Genomic DNA, 17500 nt, shown 5'->3' with positions numbered 1-17500 from the left:
CTTTGTCGGACAAAAATGGCGGATTCGGCAGATTATGATTGGTCAGATCGTCTGTCAATCAAACTCCCTGCGAAGGGTCAATTATCCTGATGTGAAAATTTTATACTGTGACATGCCCAAAATACCGAAGCTGATTATGGGCTCTAACACACACCCGGTGTGACGCAAGTGTGTTTCGCTAGTTTCATACTGACGCAGTTATCATTTTTACGTCCTGCACCACATTGTTTAAATAGCAAACGCATTTGCGCCCATTTTTGCGCCCATGGGTTGCTGGTCTGAAAACGAGGTGTGTGTTCAGGTGCATTAATGGCGCGTTGCTATTTTGAAGAACCGAAATAGACTGAGCCATTGACCAACTGAAACCTGCTCTAAAGTCAATGGCGCAGTAGTAGTCGTTAGTAATTTGCAACCTTTGGCGGGTCCACAACGCACGTACACTCTGCTTATTACACACACACTCTGCTTATTACACACACACTCTGCTTATTACACACACTCTGTGCTTATTATTACACACACACTCTGATTATCACACACAGGGACGCACAGCAGCACACAAACATGCCAAATATTAAACATTAAAAAATTTAAATAAAGAATTATAATGTAAAATATTAATATTGCGTACATAAAGACATGGTGGAATCCGGCTTGTTACGTAGATGGTCTGCTAGTGCTTTAACCTTGAGCACACGCACACACACACAAACACACACACACACACAGCTTTAACCTCGCGCACAAGCAGATCCGTTTCCTCGCTAGAGAAGCGTTCAGTCTTTCCGCTTGTAAATTCCTCCATGTAAATAGCAAATCCGCCGTGGCGCGAGCGTAACTGGCTTTTAAAGAGAATGGGAGATGAGACTCTGATTGGTCATTACACCCAAAACACACCCATTACTCATTAAGAGAATAAAGACAACCCTTTTACACCATGCGCCGGGAGCGTCAACCATTTTTCCCGTCGTTAAACCACTGTAGCAAAAGTGGATTCAGACACGCACTAAGTGCACATGCGCCGTGAGCTTTAGACCAGCGCTTAGATCATTAAATTGGTGTGTGGACGTCACTGACCGGCAGCGAAGCGCGCCTCCTGCTCGCCCTCGGACAGATGTGAGTATGACGTGAGGTGGGACTCCAGAGCGCTGGGAGCGTCCGTGGGTCTACACCAGCCCTTCCACTCGATCAGGTGCGCCACACGCCCCTGCGCCATCGCCGTGGGCTTCGTCACATGATCTTTGACCACTTGCGAGATTCCTGCACACACACACACACAGACTCAGGGGTCAGCGACCCCAATGCTGCATAATACATAATACATGAGGAATAATCCAGGTCATGGTGTCAGTCAGTACCACACAAAGGACTCATGTACGTGTGTGTGTGTGTGTGTTTACCGTGAAGATCTCTGGTGTCTAAAGTTGTGTGTGTGTGTGTGTGTGTGATTTATAAGGGCAGAAATTTGTATAATGACATGGGTATTACAATGGTATTACAATGTGCATGTGATTTATGAGGACATTTCCTATGTGTTTTATACTGGAAAAAATACATTTTGTCCAGTATAAAAGCCATTACACCATTGGAATGTCCTCACAAGTATAGCAAAACAAACTGTGTGTGTGTGTGTGTGTGTGTGTGTGTGTGTGTGTGTGTGTGTGTGTGTGTGTGTGTGTGTGTGTGTGTGTGTGTGTGTGTGTGTGTGTGTGTGTGTGTGTGTGTGTGTGTGTGTGAGAGAGAGTCAGGTTTGGTGATCTTTGTGGAGACCAAATGACCTACATTATGAGAACAATACAGCATCTCACTGTGTCCTAACAGAGACGCTTCATTATCAAATCTATTGTTATTTTCCATTATTGCTGGGATTTTTGTTACACTACCATTAATCAGCTTTAAATTACTCTGTTAACTATTGACAAGGTTTTAATAAGGTGCAACACCTACATCAGATGCAAAACAAACCCTAAAAACTAAAAAGGTATTTGACCTATTGGTTAACATTATCCAGCATTAAATTACTAACTGTTGACAAGGTTTTAATAAGGTGCACCTACAACAGCAGCTTATACTAAACTAAACTAAACTAAACACAAACTAAAAAGTAAACTAGACTAGACTAAAATAGACTAGACTAAACTAAACTAAACTAAACTAGACTGGACTGGACTAGACAAGACTAGACTAGACTAGACTAGACAAGACTAGACACAAACTAAAAAGTAAACTAGACTAGACTAAAATAGACTAAACTAAACTAAACTAGACTGGACTAGACAAGACTAGACTAGACTAGACAAGACTAGACACAAACTAAAAAGTAAACTAGACTAGACTAAAATAGACTAAACTAAACTAAACTAGACTAGACTAAACTAGACTAGACTAAACTAAACTAAACTAAACTAGACTAGACTAAACTAGACTAAACTAGACTAAACTAGACTGGACTAGACAAGACTAGACTAGACAAGACTAGACACAAACTAAAATGTAAACTAGACTAGACTGAAAAAGACTAGACTAGACTAGACTAGACTAAACTAAACTAAACTAAACTAAACTAGACTAGACTAGACTAGACAAGACTAGACACAAACTAAAAAGTAAACTAGACTAGACTAAAATAGTCTAAACTAAACTAAACTAGACTGGACTAGACAAGACTAGACACAAACTAAAAAGTAAACTAGACTAGACTAAAATAGACTAAACTAAACTAAAATAGACTAGACTAAACTAGACTAAACTAGACTAGACTAAACTAAACACAAACTAAATAGTCTAAACTAGACTAGACTAAACTAAACTCAAACTAAAAAGTAAACTAGACTAGACTAAAATAGACTAAACTAAACAAGACTAGACTAAACTAGACTAAACTAGACTAAACTAGATTAAACAGTAATTTGATGCTGGTTAATGTTAACCAATAGTCAAATGCCCAAGTGAACTATCTGACAAGGTTTTAATAAGGTGCAACTCCTACAACAACAGCTTAAAATAAACTACACAGATATTTGACTATTGGTTAACATTAACATTAACCAGAATCCTGTGTGATGTATGTGACTTAAAAATAAAATAAAGAAAGCTGTTTTTAGAGACAGAGCAAATGATTATTTACATTTCGTTGACAGATTAATAATAATTCTCTACATATGTATTTAAATATGGTTTAGGTGTAGAATCACAATTATTGTCAATGAAACGAATGAAAGTCCTTGAGAGAGTGGCGGTGTGGGTGTGTGTGTGTGTGTGTGTGTGTGTGTGTGTGTGTGTGTGTGTGTGTGTGTGTGTGTGTGTGTGTGTGTGTGTGTGTGTGTGTGTGTGTGTGTGTGTGTGTGTGTGTGTGTGTGTGTGTGTGTGTGTGTGTACCGTGAAGTGAAGATCTAGCCAGCGCTGCGATCTCGTGAATGGTGAGAGCTCGTCTGGATTTAGGTAACATCTCGCTGCTGTCCTCAACATTTACCTGAGAGAAGACAACAAAACACTGAGCTAAACGCTTTAAAGAACAGTTTCATTTCAGCAAAACAATACAAACATTTCTTATCTGCATTTTAAAGATAGAATAGAATAGTTAATAGAATAGAATAGAAATAAGGTGTATCAGAACAGAAAATAATTGTCTTGCCTAGATGGAGAAAACAGGAATCAAATCAAATAGAACAGAACAGAAAATAGTAAACTACATGACTTGACTAGAATAGAACGGAATAGAATAGAAGAACTTCAGTCCAGTAGAAAATAAAATAAAAATCTCAAATAGATGAAAAGAATGAGGACAGCTGAATAGAAAAGAACAGAACATGAAACAATATAAATAATACATAATAGAATAGGCTAACTTTAATGCAGCAGAACAGAAAATAACATTTCCGACAAGATGGAGGGAATAGGAGTAGAATAAAATAAGAAACTAGATGATTTGACCAGAATAGAATGGAATAGAATAGAACAGGTGAAGAACGTGTACAGCTGAATAGAAAAGAACAGAATATAAAGTAATAGAACTAATACATAATGGAATAGAAGAGCTTAAAAGAACAGTTTCATTTCTGCAAAACAACACAAACATTTCTTCTCTGCATTTCTCATCATCTTGTCTAATAAAGACAAGCCTTTTTTTGCCCCATTTAAATTGAACTCCAGCGATGTTTAAGTCTCGATGATCTGGTCTGTGGATGTGGCTCGGGTTTTTCCTGCCGTGGGATTTTTTTCACCTGCATTTTCTGCCAAATATTGTGAAATTAAGTCTCAAAGAGAGAATCCCTCGAGAGCAAAGCTCCCATGAGACTGTTCAGGTCACGCTGCGTGTGTAAGGTCACGTGTGTTTCTGTGTCGAGTCGTTCGTGTCTCTATCATCCGCAGGGACTCGCGGTCGGCACGTGCACCTGGTGTGTATGAGCGAGCGTGAGGTTAAACGCATTAGCGGAAACGTCATGGCAAAGTTAATGGAGCGGGTTGCAAAATAACAACGGATACATATTGAAATAAAAAACATGCGCAGTCCCCTTGAGATACACACTGATTATTCCCTACATGAGCTGGAGGTAATAACACCGTTACAGTCTGCTGCCGTTCACACACACACACACTCACACACTCACACACACACACACACACACACACACACACACACACACACACACACACACACACACACACACACACACACTGCCCTACTGAACGGTGAGCTGAGATTCAGTCCCTGAGGAACTCAAGCTCAGGAAAACAGCACAAACTCAATGAGCTCCTACAGCAGGAGCTTTAAAAGATCTTTGCATTTACAGACGCTTCGTTAATCTGCAACTGGTGACCCGTGACCACAGTGAAACTACGACATCAACCACAGCCCAGACACTCACTGAATAGAATAGACGAAGACAGAATAGAACAGATGAAGACAGAATAGAATATATGAAGAATTAAATAGAATAGACAAAGATGGAATAGAATAGACAAAAGATAAAATAGAATGGACAAGCCAAAGATAGAATAGACAAAGATAGAATAGAATAGACAAGACAAAGATAGAATAGAATAGACAAAGATAGAAAAGATGAAGAATTGAATAGAATAGACAAAGATAGAATAGATGAAGAATTGAATAGAATAGACAAAGATAGAATAGATGAAGAAAAGATGAAGAATTGAATAGAATAGACAAAGATAGAATAGATGAAGAATTGAATAGAATAGACAAAGATAGAATAGATAAAGAATTGAATAGAATAGACAAAGATAGAATAGATAAAGAATTGAATAGAATAGACAAAGAGAATAGAACAGACGAAGATAGAATAGACAAGACAAAGATAGAATAGAATAGACAAGACAAAGATAGAATAGAATAGACAAAGATAGAAAAGATGAAGAATTGAATTGAATAGACAAAGATAGAATAGATGAAGAATTGAATAGAATAGACAAAGATAGAATAGACAAGTCAAAGATAGAATAGACAGATAGAATAGAATAGACAGACAGAATAGAATAGACGAAGAACAGAAAAGAATAGACAAAGATAGAATAGAATAGACAAAGATAGATAAGATTAAGAATTGTATAGAATAGACAAAGATAGAATAGATGAAGAATTGAATAGAATAGACAAAGATAGAATAGAACAGACAAGACAAAGATAGAATGGAATAGACAAGTCAAAGAAAGAATAGAATAGATGAAGAATAGAACAGAATAGACAAAGATAGAATACAATAGAAGAGTAAAGACAAAGATATAATACAAGAATATAATAGAATTGATGAAGAATAGAACAGAATAGACAAAGATAGAATAGAATAGAGAAGACAGGACAAAGATAGAACAGAAGAACAAAGAATAGATGAAGAATAGAACTGAATAGACAAAGATAGAATAGACAAGACAAAGATAGAATAGAATAGAATAGACACAGAGAATAGAATAGATGAAGAATAGAATAGACAAAGATAGAATATAATAGATGAAGAATAGAATAACATAGAATAGAAGAGACGAAGATAGAATAGGCGAAGATGGAATATAACAAAATAAACAAAGACGTAATAGAATAGACGAAGATAGCATAGAAAAGAATAGAATAGAATTCAGTGTATCAGAATAGAAAATATCACACTTGACTAGAATAGAATGAAATAGAATAGAACAGAATATAAAATAATACAACTTAATAAAAACAGAATAGAACAGAATGGAATAGAATAAAGAGGACTTAGACTATATGGATGGGTATACAGAGTAGAACAAAATAGAAAATAAAGAATAGAATAGAAGAGTTTCAGTGCAGTAAAACATAAAGTAACTGTCTAGACTACATGGATTATGAGTACAGTAGACTAGAATAGAATGAAATGGAACAGAATTGAACAGTATAGAACAGAACAGATAAAAGTAGACTAGACTAGAGCAGAGCAGACTGCTAAACAGAATAGACTATTCTACTCTAATCTAGTGTCAGACTGAATCTCGACTTCTCTATTTGCATGCAAAGCAACCCTCTGAGCAGAGAGAGGACACACACACACACACACACACACACACACACACAGATCCACAGGTTTTATAACCGCAAACACACAGTAATTACAGCACAAGCGCTCGACATCAGGAGCCTGTCTGTCTGAGGCTGGAATACACATGCATATCGTCACACACACACACACACACACACACACACACACACACACACACACACACACACACACACACACATATATATATATATATATATATATACAGGTGGAACTCCGAAAAATATAATATCGTGCAAAAGTTATAATTTTGATGATTATGGCTTACAGCTAATGAAAACCCCAAATTCAAAATCTCAGAAAATTAGAATGTTAGTCAACATGAAATCAATTTAAAAAAAGGATTTTAAATACAGAAAATAAAAAAAAAACACGGGTCCCGCGCTTCAGCGAGGCACTAGCACGGCAAACGACCAAAGACCGCTTCAGAACATTCCCAAACATCATCTGCCTTTCAAACGCGCTCGCGCTCACACACACACACGATGAACAGTGGGCAGTGATACCGGCTCTCCGCTCGCTCCACACAGGAACAAAAGCTTCTCCATGGAGTCTGTGCTCACCGACACGCCGCGCTAATCCGCGGGAACTCGGAGAGAAACGAGCATTTCTATAGCAACCAGTCAGTCGCCATGGAACGAGTTCTCCAAGGATACGGTGGAATGATGCTCGATGACGTCACATGCAGCACGTTTGATATCTCTCTCTCTCTCTCTCTCTCTCTCATGAAACACACATGCAACACGCACACACCAACCAATTTCATTCCACGTCATGACACCTGTCTCTCTCTCTCATTAACACACAAGCAAACAGCACACTACACACACACACACACACACCAACCAACTGCATTCCCCGTCATGACACCTGTCTGTTTCTCAATTCAATTCAAATGAGTTTTATTGGCATGACTTGTACAGTATTGCCAAAGCATTGGCCATTATATAAGCAATTAACAAATAATCAATAAATCAATCAGTAAACAAATGGGTAAACAAATTGGTGGGTCATGATTCAAAATGGGTCATAGATTTGATAAGAAAAAAAATATGTACAGTATATTAATACAAATATTAGAAATGTACACATTTTATACTTGCAATTATAGGCCTACTGTATAGAATACACATTTATCTAATATATGATATATTTTATTAGTTAAATTTAAATGTGTCTGTCCATTTAAAAAAATGTTTTGAACAAATGTTTGACATTCATTTATTTGATTAATATGGGTCATAGATATAAAAAAAAAATTATTAATAAATATGAATACAAATATTAGATATTTACACATTCAATATTTATTTTACACTTACATTTATACTGTATAAAGTATACATTGAAAAATTATAGTTTAATTACGTATAAATATGAGCTTATTTCTTTATGCAGATTTATATAGCCCTAAAAGTAAATACATACTCAATTTATATTTATATTTAAATGTATAGGCCTATAAAATAAAAAATATTCTAACTAAAATGCGATAACATATAGCCTATTCATATTTTCGATATATTAATTAAAAATATTTTAGAGAAATGTATATTGTATATAGTATAAACTTAAATATAAAATAAGTATAAATGTATACATACTGATAAAAAAATCAGTGTTTTTGCACACTGAAAGCCTACAGACGCGCGACTGTTAAATTCCATTAAAGGAGAACTCCGGGCAATTTTTAAGTTAATCTTGAGCGTTATATCTCTGTGAGTACTGTCTATAGAAAAAAACCTGAACCGGATTGGTGATTGAAACACGGAGCTGTTACCGCAAATGCCCAGAGCTCCCACTCAGCTAAAACGGTAGTTATGGGGGCATATTAGGGGTGTAACGATTCATCGATGCATCGATGTATCGATTTATATTCCTATGATCCAACTACATCGATCTGTGCTCGGCAAATTGGCATTCCGTACGACATATATCGATCTAATATCGTTTTAAAAGGTAATCAATCGATTGTATCGATACTAGGAAATAACGTATTAGATTTAAGCACGTCAGACTTTATATGGACGTTTTTTCTTAGTACTTTTAATGATAAAGGCGTTAAACATTACTCGATTTAGTCTGCCTATATGTGACGTCATCGCCACGCGCCAGCAGCGGCGCAAAGTCAAAACATAGCATGGCGGAATACAGAGGAGATGCCGACGAGCGAGAAATCATCAAGCCTCCATTGCGGTCCAGTGTGTGGAAACACTTTGGATTTTGCAAAGACGGCGATGTTTTAAATAAGTCGCTCGCTGTTTGTAGAATATGCAAAGGTCAAGTAAAGTACAAAAGTGTTGTCTTGTTTGTTTATATCCATAATTAATTGATACCTGATTCCCTTACAAGAAACAACAGGAATCTAGGAAACTTTACCTGCACTGTCCAGTATCCAGGTATTTATTTCAGTCACACTGGTTGCATTTTTGGCTAAAAAGTTACTGAATCGATTTCAAGTCACTGAATCGTTTCGGATCGTATCGTTCTAAATGAACCAATATCGTCCTTGAATCGTATCGACAACCACGTATCGTGATACGAATCGAATCGTTGTTAAAACGAATCGTTACACCCCTAGGGCATATACATAAAGAGTGTCTTTGTGCCACTTAACAGACACAAAATGCAATTAAAATGTCTGTCCAACATGAACAGGGCCCTTACATGTGAACAAGATGCGTTTAGCAACTTAGCTATTGTTTAAATTCACCTAAATAGTGTTTTAGACGGCTAGCTGTAGTCTCGTGCTGAAGTCCCGAGGGAACTCAGTTGTAGCCAAAGGTAAATAGTGATGGGAAGTCAGGTTCTTTCGGACAGTTCGTTTCAATGAACCGGTTCAAGAAATGGTTTGCGTTTGTGCCGTTCCGAATTATGGCAACAGAATGCGAAAATACAAGAACTTATTTTCATCGTCTTCCTTTCCATGACCTCGAGATTCTGCATTTGTGGCTAGTTGTACTTCAACTTGATGCGCAAACTCCCATACAAGTACTACGCGCTAAATATTACCGCATTTGCAGCGAAGACTTTGACAAGGATGACTACACAGACACAACACAGCGGGGCCGGTTGGAGATAAAAGCGATTCCGTGGACGAAGACGTGTGCAACCACTGTGGAGGTAATGTAAACTTTATTTATCCTTCCATTTGGGCGCTGTGTTGTGTCTGTGTAGTCATCCTTGTACGACACAAACGCGAACCATTTCTTCTTCACCTACACACTGCTATTTACCTTTGGCTACAACTGAGTTCCCACGGGACTTCAGCGCGAGACTACAGCTAGCCGTCTAAAACACTATTTAGGTGAATTTAAACAATGGCTAAGTTGCTAAACGCATCTTGTTCACATGTAAGGGCCCTGTTCATGTTGGACAGACATTTTAATTGCATTTTGTGTCTGTTAAGAGGCACAAAGACACTCTTTATGTATATGCCCCCATTACTACCGTTTTAGCTGACTGGGAGCTCTGGGCATTTGCGGGAACAGCTCCGTTTTACAAGCAGCAATCCGGTTCATTTTTTTTTTTTCAATTGACAGTACTCACAAAGATATAATGATCAAGATTAACTTAAAAATTGCCCGGAGTTCTCCTTTAAGTCAAAGGCAAAACACATTAGTGCAGCGACGCTGTGAATTCGGTTTGAAAAAAACACATTAAAGAATTAATTGCTAATTACTCAGAATGACTCGTGAATGATTAGACGACTAACTAGTGAACATTTAAATGAAAGTCAGAGCGGGGAACGAGTGCAGCGCAAGTGGCCCGGGTTAATTAGGTCATTATCCACCCGAGAAAAGCTGAGAAAACAATTTTCTGCTCCGAACGCTAGAGTCTTAATCAGCTCAGATCTGACAGTGACGCGCGCGTCAGTGAGGGCGTTGTGTGAATGCGCGACTGCTAACCATATATAATGATGACAGGAATAGCTGGTGAACGCCAGGCCTTGGAGCGAGATGCAGGAGCGTTGAATAATGGTGCGTTCAAGTCATCTCGTAAAGATCACATTAACGAGTTGAACGCACATGAACGCCACAACAATGTCGTAAATACGAGTGGGAATCTCGGGTTTTCTGTAAGCCCCGATCTTTACGGGTTGTGGGCGTATCAGTGAGAAACATGGCGGAATACCACAATACTTACAGGTATTTAGCAGGGAAAGTGTCAGGCTTTTCTATTTACAGCGAAGTAAGCTAATTGCCTGCACAGAATCTGATGGTATTATAATATGTAACGATCAAGTTTGCAGTGGCTTCATAAATTAATTAAAAACATAAAAAAGCAAAGCACACCTGATGCACATTTCTTTGTTCTTCATTTTTGTGTAATTTGTTAAGAGAAAGTAGGCTACACCGCCATCTAACTCTGACGAAAGTGACTTGAACGCACCATTAATCAGCTCAGATCTGACAGAATGACGCGCGCGTCAGCCACAACTGGGGTGGCCGTTTGGGAGGCGTTGTGTGAATGCGCGAACCATATATAGGCCTAAATAGCCTATAGCTGAATACTGTTGAACGCCAGGCCTTGGAGCGCGATGGCAGAAGCGTTGTATAATGTGTCCCACTTTTAGCTTTCTAACCCGCCAACGCGCGACGCGGGTCGAATGACAGGAGAGGAAGGGAAAGGGAAAGGGCGAGTGCCGGTTCCGGACGCTGTGAAGTATATAAATGGAAATGGAACAGATTGAGAGGAAACTTTGGCACCTTGAGGTAACGGTCCGAGTGCCCAAATGTCGAGCCCAGGCCGCGCGCCAAACTGGTCCGCGTGTTTCCCAGTAGCGCGAGGTCTGAGGAGGAGCTCCTTGCGCTCCAGTCCACGCGCAACCCGTCGCCCGCCACTGTGGGGAGAGAGGATCGAGCTCAGCCAATCAACACTGACCCCACGAGCCGAAGAGCAGTGCCATGGCAACCACACCATCACCACCCCACTGATACTGGGGTGATATAGATAGACACTTAAAATATAGTGCTGGGCAACGATTACTCGCATCCAAAATAAAAGTTTGTGTTTACATAATATATGTGTGTGTTCTGTGCTTAATTAGTTTGTATATATGAATACACACATGCATTAAGAAATATTTGCATGTATATTTATACATGATATATATAGCCCATTATATATCAATATAAATAACACATTTTTCTTAAATATATACATGTATTTATATACAAAATAATTACACACAGTACACACACATATATGCAAACAAACTTTTAATCGTTGCCCAACACTAATATATATATATATATATATATATATATATATATATATATATATATATATATATTTATTTATTTATTTATTTATTTATTTATTTATTATATGTGAATAAATGTAATAATAATAATAATATAATTCATATTTATTTATATAATATCCCACATAACAATACAATATTTTGGGTAGCTATCTACATAGATATAAACATTAATAAATTAATATTGATTTATTTATATTTATCATTATTTATTATCTTTATATCTATCTATATAGATATAGCTACCTAACATAGCTGATTCCCACTGGGATATTATATTAATAAATAATAATATTATAAGGTTAATTATTTTGTATTAATTAAAATATAACAACAACAGCAGCAATAATAATTGTATGCATTTGCATATAATAAATTATACATACAGATAGATATTTTATAATCTTTATATCTACATTTACCTACATTTCTACCGGGATATTATATAAATAAATAATAGTAATATGGTTATATTATAATAAATAATATATTTAATATTATAATACTATTATAATATATGTAATATTATAATGATATTTATATTAAAATATTATGTTATTATTATTGTATTTACATATACTAAAGTATATAAGAAATAAATCTAAATAGATATAGACAGATATGGTAACAAGACGTCCTTTTCCCTCTTTAATAAATAAATTAAAATAAAATAAACTTGACTACTAAAATTGATACTAATGAGAGCCGAACTGAACACATTTATTGAGCATGTGCATAATTGCACAAATGATGGAACAACAGTATTTTTTACAAGTAAAATGCTGATGCTTTATTGGCTGTAGCTTATAAAAATGAACATTGCTTTTGGAAATCAAGACAGTCATCAAATCTTAACCTGACTTAAGGTGTTCAGTTGAGGTTGGATTCAATGTATTCAAAGTTCAAAGATCAATTTAAAAAAAAAATCTCATGATTTTTTTTTGTTTAAATCATGGTCATCTGTCCTCCCTAACACTATATGAACAGTTTGAGCAGAGCTGTTCTTGATCACTCGATCAGTTTCATGCAGACCATCATCTCTCTAATGCACTCATGCATTAACATGCAGTCAAGATGCAGGATTACTTACATCCTATATAGACAAACACAGAGTTCAGCTTTCTCCATTCATGGAGTCTCTGCCACACAAACATGCAAACTGATAGTCTGGAAAACTCTAAACCGATGGTCTGGAAGACTCTAAACTGAAGGTCTGGAAAACTCTAAACGGAAGGTCTGGAAGACACTAAACTGATAGTCTGGAAAACTCTAAACTGATAGTCTGGAAAACTCTAAACTGATGGTCTGGAAAACTCCAAACCGATAGTCTGGAAAACTCTAAACTGATAGTCTGGAAAACTCTAAACTGATGGTCTGAAAAACTCCAAACCGATAGTCTGGAAAACTCTAAACTGATAGTCTGGAAAACTCTAAACTGAAGGACTGGAAAACTCTAAACTGAAGGCCTGGAAAACTCTAAACTGATAGTCTGGAAAACTCTAAACTGAAGGTCTGAAAAACTCTAAACTGAAGGTCTGAAAAACTCTAAACTGATGGTGTGGAAAACAGTAAACTGATAGTCTGGAAAACTCTAAACTGAAGGCCTGGAAAACTCTAAACTGATGGTCTGGAAAACTCTAAACTGAAGGTCTGGAAAACTCTAAACTGATGGTCTGAAAAACTCTAAACCGAAGGTCTGAAAAACTCTAAACCGAAGGTCTGAAAAACTCTAAACTGAAGGTCTGAAAAACTCTAAACTGATGGTGTGGAAAACTCTAAACTGATAGTCTGGAAAACTCTAAACTGAAGGTCTGAAAAACTCTAAACTGAAGGTCTGAAAAACTCTAAACTGATGGTGTGGAAAACTCTAAACTGATGGTCTGGAAAACTCTAAACTGAAGGTCTGAAAAACTCTAAACTGATGGTGTGGAAAACTCTAAACTGATGGTCTGGAAAACTCTAAACTGAAGGTCTGGAAAACTCTAAACTGAAGGCCTGGAAAACTCTAAACTGATGGTCTGGAAAACTCTAAAATGAAGGTCTGAAAAACTCTAAACTTAAGGTCTGGAAAACTCTAAACTGATGGTGTGGAAAACTCTAAACTGATGGTCTGGAAAACTCTAAACTGAAGGTCTGAAAACTCTAAACTGATGGTGTGGAAAACTCTAAACTGAAGGTCTGAAAAACTCTAAACTGAAGGTCTGAAAAACTCTAAACTGATGGTGTGGAAAACTCTAAACTGATGGTCTGGAAAACTCTAAACTGAAGGTCTGAAAACTCTAAACTGATGGTGTGGAAAACTCTAAACTGAAGGTCTGAAAAACTCTAAACTGAAGGTCTGAAAACTCTAAACTGATGGTGTGGAAAACTCTAAACTGAAGGTCTGAAAAACTCTAAACTGATGGTCTGGAAAACTCTAAACTGATGGTGTGGAAAACTCTAAACTGAAGGTCTGAAAAACTCTAAACTGAAGGTCTGAAAAACTCTAAACTGATGGTGTGGAAAACTCTAAACTGATGGTCTGGAAAACTCTAAACTGAAGGTCTGAAAAACTCTAAACTGATGGTGTGGAAAACTCTAAACTGATGGTCTGGAAAACTCTAAACTGAAGGTCTGGAAAACTCTAAACTGAAGGTCTGGAAAACTCTAAACTGAAGGCCTGGAAAACTCTAAACTGATGGTCTGGAAAACTCTAAAATGAAGGTCTGAAAAACTCTAAACTTAAGGTCTGGAAAACTCTAAACTGAAGGTCTGGAAAACTCTAAACTGATGGTGTGGAAAACTAAACTGAAGGTCTGGAAAACTCTAAACTGAAGGTCTGGAAAACTCTAAACTGAAGGTCTGGAAAACTCTAAACTGAAGGTCTGGAAAACTCCAAACTGATAGTCTGGAAAACTCTAAACTGATGGTGTGGAAAACTCTAAACTGATAGTCTGGAAAACTCTAAACTGATAGTCTGGAAAACTCTAAACTGAAGGCCTGGAAAACTCTAAACTGAAGGCCTGGAAAACTCTAAACTGAAGGCCTGGAAAACTCTAAACTGATAGTCTGGAAAACTCTAAACTGAAGGATTGGAAAACTCTAAACTGATGGTCTGGAAAACTCTAAACTGATGGTGTGGAAAACTCTAAACTGATGGTCTGGAAAACTCTAAACTGATGGTGTGGAAAACTCTAAACTGATGGTCTGGAAAACTCTAAACTGATGGTCTGGAAAACTCTAAACTGAAGGTCTGAAAAACTCTAAACTGATGGTCTGGAAAACTCTAAACTGATGGTCTGGAAAACTCTAAACTGAAGGTCTGAAAAACTCTAAACTGAAGGTCTGAAAAACTCTAAACTGAAGGTCTGAAAAACTCTAAACTGATGGTGTGGAAAACTCTAAACTGATAGTCTGGAGAACTCTAAACTGAAGGCCTGGAAAACTTTAAACTGAAGGTCTGGAAAACTCTAAACTGAAGGTCTGGAAAACTCTAAACTGATGGTCTGGAAAACGACTCGGTTACTAACGTAACCTCTGTTCCCTGAGAGGAGGGAACGAGTATTGCGTAAGTAGCTTACGCTATGGGAAAACTCCTTTTCTCGAGAATACTGAAGTCTTTATGTAAAACGCATTGCAGCTGCACAGCTGACAGCAATGAACGAAGGAAGCTCTGTCATTGGCTGTGCTGCGGCAACTTGCTCGAATCAATGACGGGGCGACTCTGAATGCGCGACCAATGAGCGCGCTTCTCGCCCGCGCGCGTCAGAGCCCGTCAAGATGGGCATGGCCAAGAGCTATTTATTGGGCGCCCCGTCATGAGAGTTCTTTAGGTTAAAACGACTGAAGCGAACTAACCAAGCACAAGCACGGCAGCTGACGCAATACTCGTTCCCTCCTCTCAGGGAACCGAGGTTACGTTAGTAACCGAGTTGTTCCCTTTCGAGAGGTCTCTCCTATTGCGTAAGTAGCTTACGCTATGGGAACAGCATGCAAAACGGCGTGCATGCTGAACTTCGCCTTATGATAGCCAGAAGCAGGTGCCTGAGCTGAAAAGCAAAGTTATCATCCAACTAGCCGGCAGAGGCGAGCTTTATATGTGGGAAAAAATACAGAGAAGCTAGAAGGCGCTCAGTGTAACACAAGCACATACATAATCTAGATACGAAATAGTAGTTCAACTAGCATCATGCTGATAGTACATTGGAATGCAATGTCGGGACCTGTAGGTTGTAGAACCTGATAAATGTGGACGGTGAGGCCCAGCCTGCCGCCGCACAAATATCCTCGATCGGTATCCCGCTCGACCATGCCCAGGAAGAAGCCACATTCCTGGAGGATTGTGCTTTGACTCCCCAGGGGCATTGAAGTCCCTTAGCTTCATAAGCCAGTGCTATAGCCTCAACTATCCAGTGAGAGATTCTCTGCTTTGAAACGGCGGAACCTTTCGTACGGCCGCCAAAGCATACAATCAGTTGTTCTGTCTGTCTGAATAGGGCAGAACGCTCCAAATACACTCTGAGAGCCCTAACGGGGCAGAGTAGATTAGCGTCGTGTTCGTCTGCTGGAGACGACAGCGCAGTTAAGGAGATAACCTGTGCTCTGAAGGGAGTGGTGAGCACTTTAGGAATATACCCGTGTTTCGGTCTAAGGACGACCCTGCAGTCGTTAGGTCCGAATTCTAGGCAGGCTGCGCTTGTCGAAAGCGCGTGCAGGTCGCCCACTCTCTTGACCGAGGCGAGTTCCAGCAAGAGCGCAGTCTTAAGCGAGAGCTGTTTAAGGTGCACGGTTCGGAGTGGTTCGAACGGGGGCCCCTTAAGAGCGTCTAGGACAGTAGCTAGGTCCCAGATCGGCACTGAGGGGGGCCGTGAAGGGTTCATCCTCCTAGCGCCCCTTAGGAAACGAATAATTAGGTCGTTTCTTCCCAATGGACGTTCCATTACAGGGTCGTGTGACGCTGTGATGGCCGCCACATATACTTTGAGCGTGGGGGGGGGTGCGGCCCGCCTCCAGAAGCCCTTGTAGAAAAGCGAGTACGTTCGTAATCTCGCATGTTTCAGGGTTCAGGCCCTTGGCATTACACCAGTCACTGAACACTTTCCATTTCTGAGCATATAAGCGTCTCGTGGAGGGCGCCCGCGCCTCAGCGATGGTTTTTAGTGCTCCGCTCGTGAGGTTCCTGGGAACCCGTTGAGGGGCCATGCATGAAGGGCCCACAGATCGGGGCGGGGATGAAATATCATCCCGCTGGCCTGACTGAGGAGGTCTGGCCTCAGTGGAATCGGCCGTGGTGCAGATTGCATTTGCATCAGATCTGGAAACCATGTTTGGTTCTTCCAGAGTGGGGCTATCAGAAGCACTGCGTTTTGCTCCTCTCTGACCCGACTGATGACCTGTGGCAGCATCGCGATCGGGGGAAAGGCATATAAGGGGCGGCTCGGCCAGCTCTGGACGAGTGCGTCCGTGCTTTTCGTGAAGAAAAGAGAGCAGTGCGCGTTCTCCTTGGAGGCGAAGAGGTCGATCTCCGCTTTGCCAAAGGTTTTCCATAACCACTGAATCGTCAGCGGGTTGAGAGCCCATTCTCCTGGGAGAATCTTGTCTCTGGATAGCATGTCTGCCCCCTGGTTCAGGGCGCCTGGCACATGCGCTGCTCTCAGCGAGCGCAAGTTGTGCTGGGACCATGAAATGAGTCTCCTGGCCATTGAATGCATGGAGCTCG

General features: G+C 39.1%; 1 protein-coding gene across 1 annotated transcript in view; it reads right to left on the bottom strand.

Annotated features, from left to right (window-relative positions):
* Positions 1-17500, bottom strand: part of fam131ab (family with sequence similarity 131 member Ab) — a 36368-nt gene that overhangs the window by 8871 nt on the left and 9997 nt on the right. Inside the window, exons 2-3 of the mRNA XM_077230449.1 lie at positions 3379-3472; positions 1078-1260 (exon numbers count right to left, since the gene is read on the bottom strand). Coding sequence (XP_077086564.1) covers positions 1078-1260; positions 3379-3448 — 253 coding nt within the window. The 5' untranslated portion in view covers positions 3449-3472. The remainder of the gene's footprint in view (positions 1-1077; positions 1261-3378; positions 3473-17500) is intronic.

This window comes from Siphateles boraxobius, unplaced genomic scaffold (assembly GCF_051911475.1).
Source record: "Siphateles boraxobius isolate OS27281-9 unplaced genomic scaffold, OSU_SipBor_1 143, whole genome shotgun sequence".
Lineage (NCBI taxonomy): Eukaryota > Metazoa > Chordata > Actinopteri > Cypriniformes > Leuciscidae > Siphateles > Siphateles boraxobius.
The sequence above is the reverse complement of the archived record's forward strand: the minus strand, read 5'-3'. Positions and strand labels throughout refer to the sequence as shown.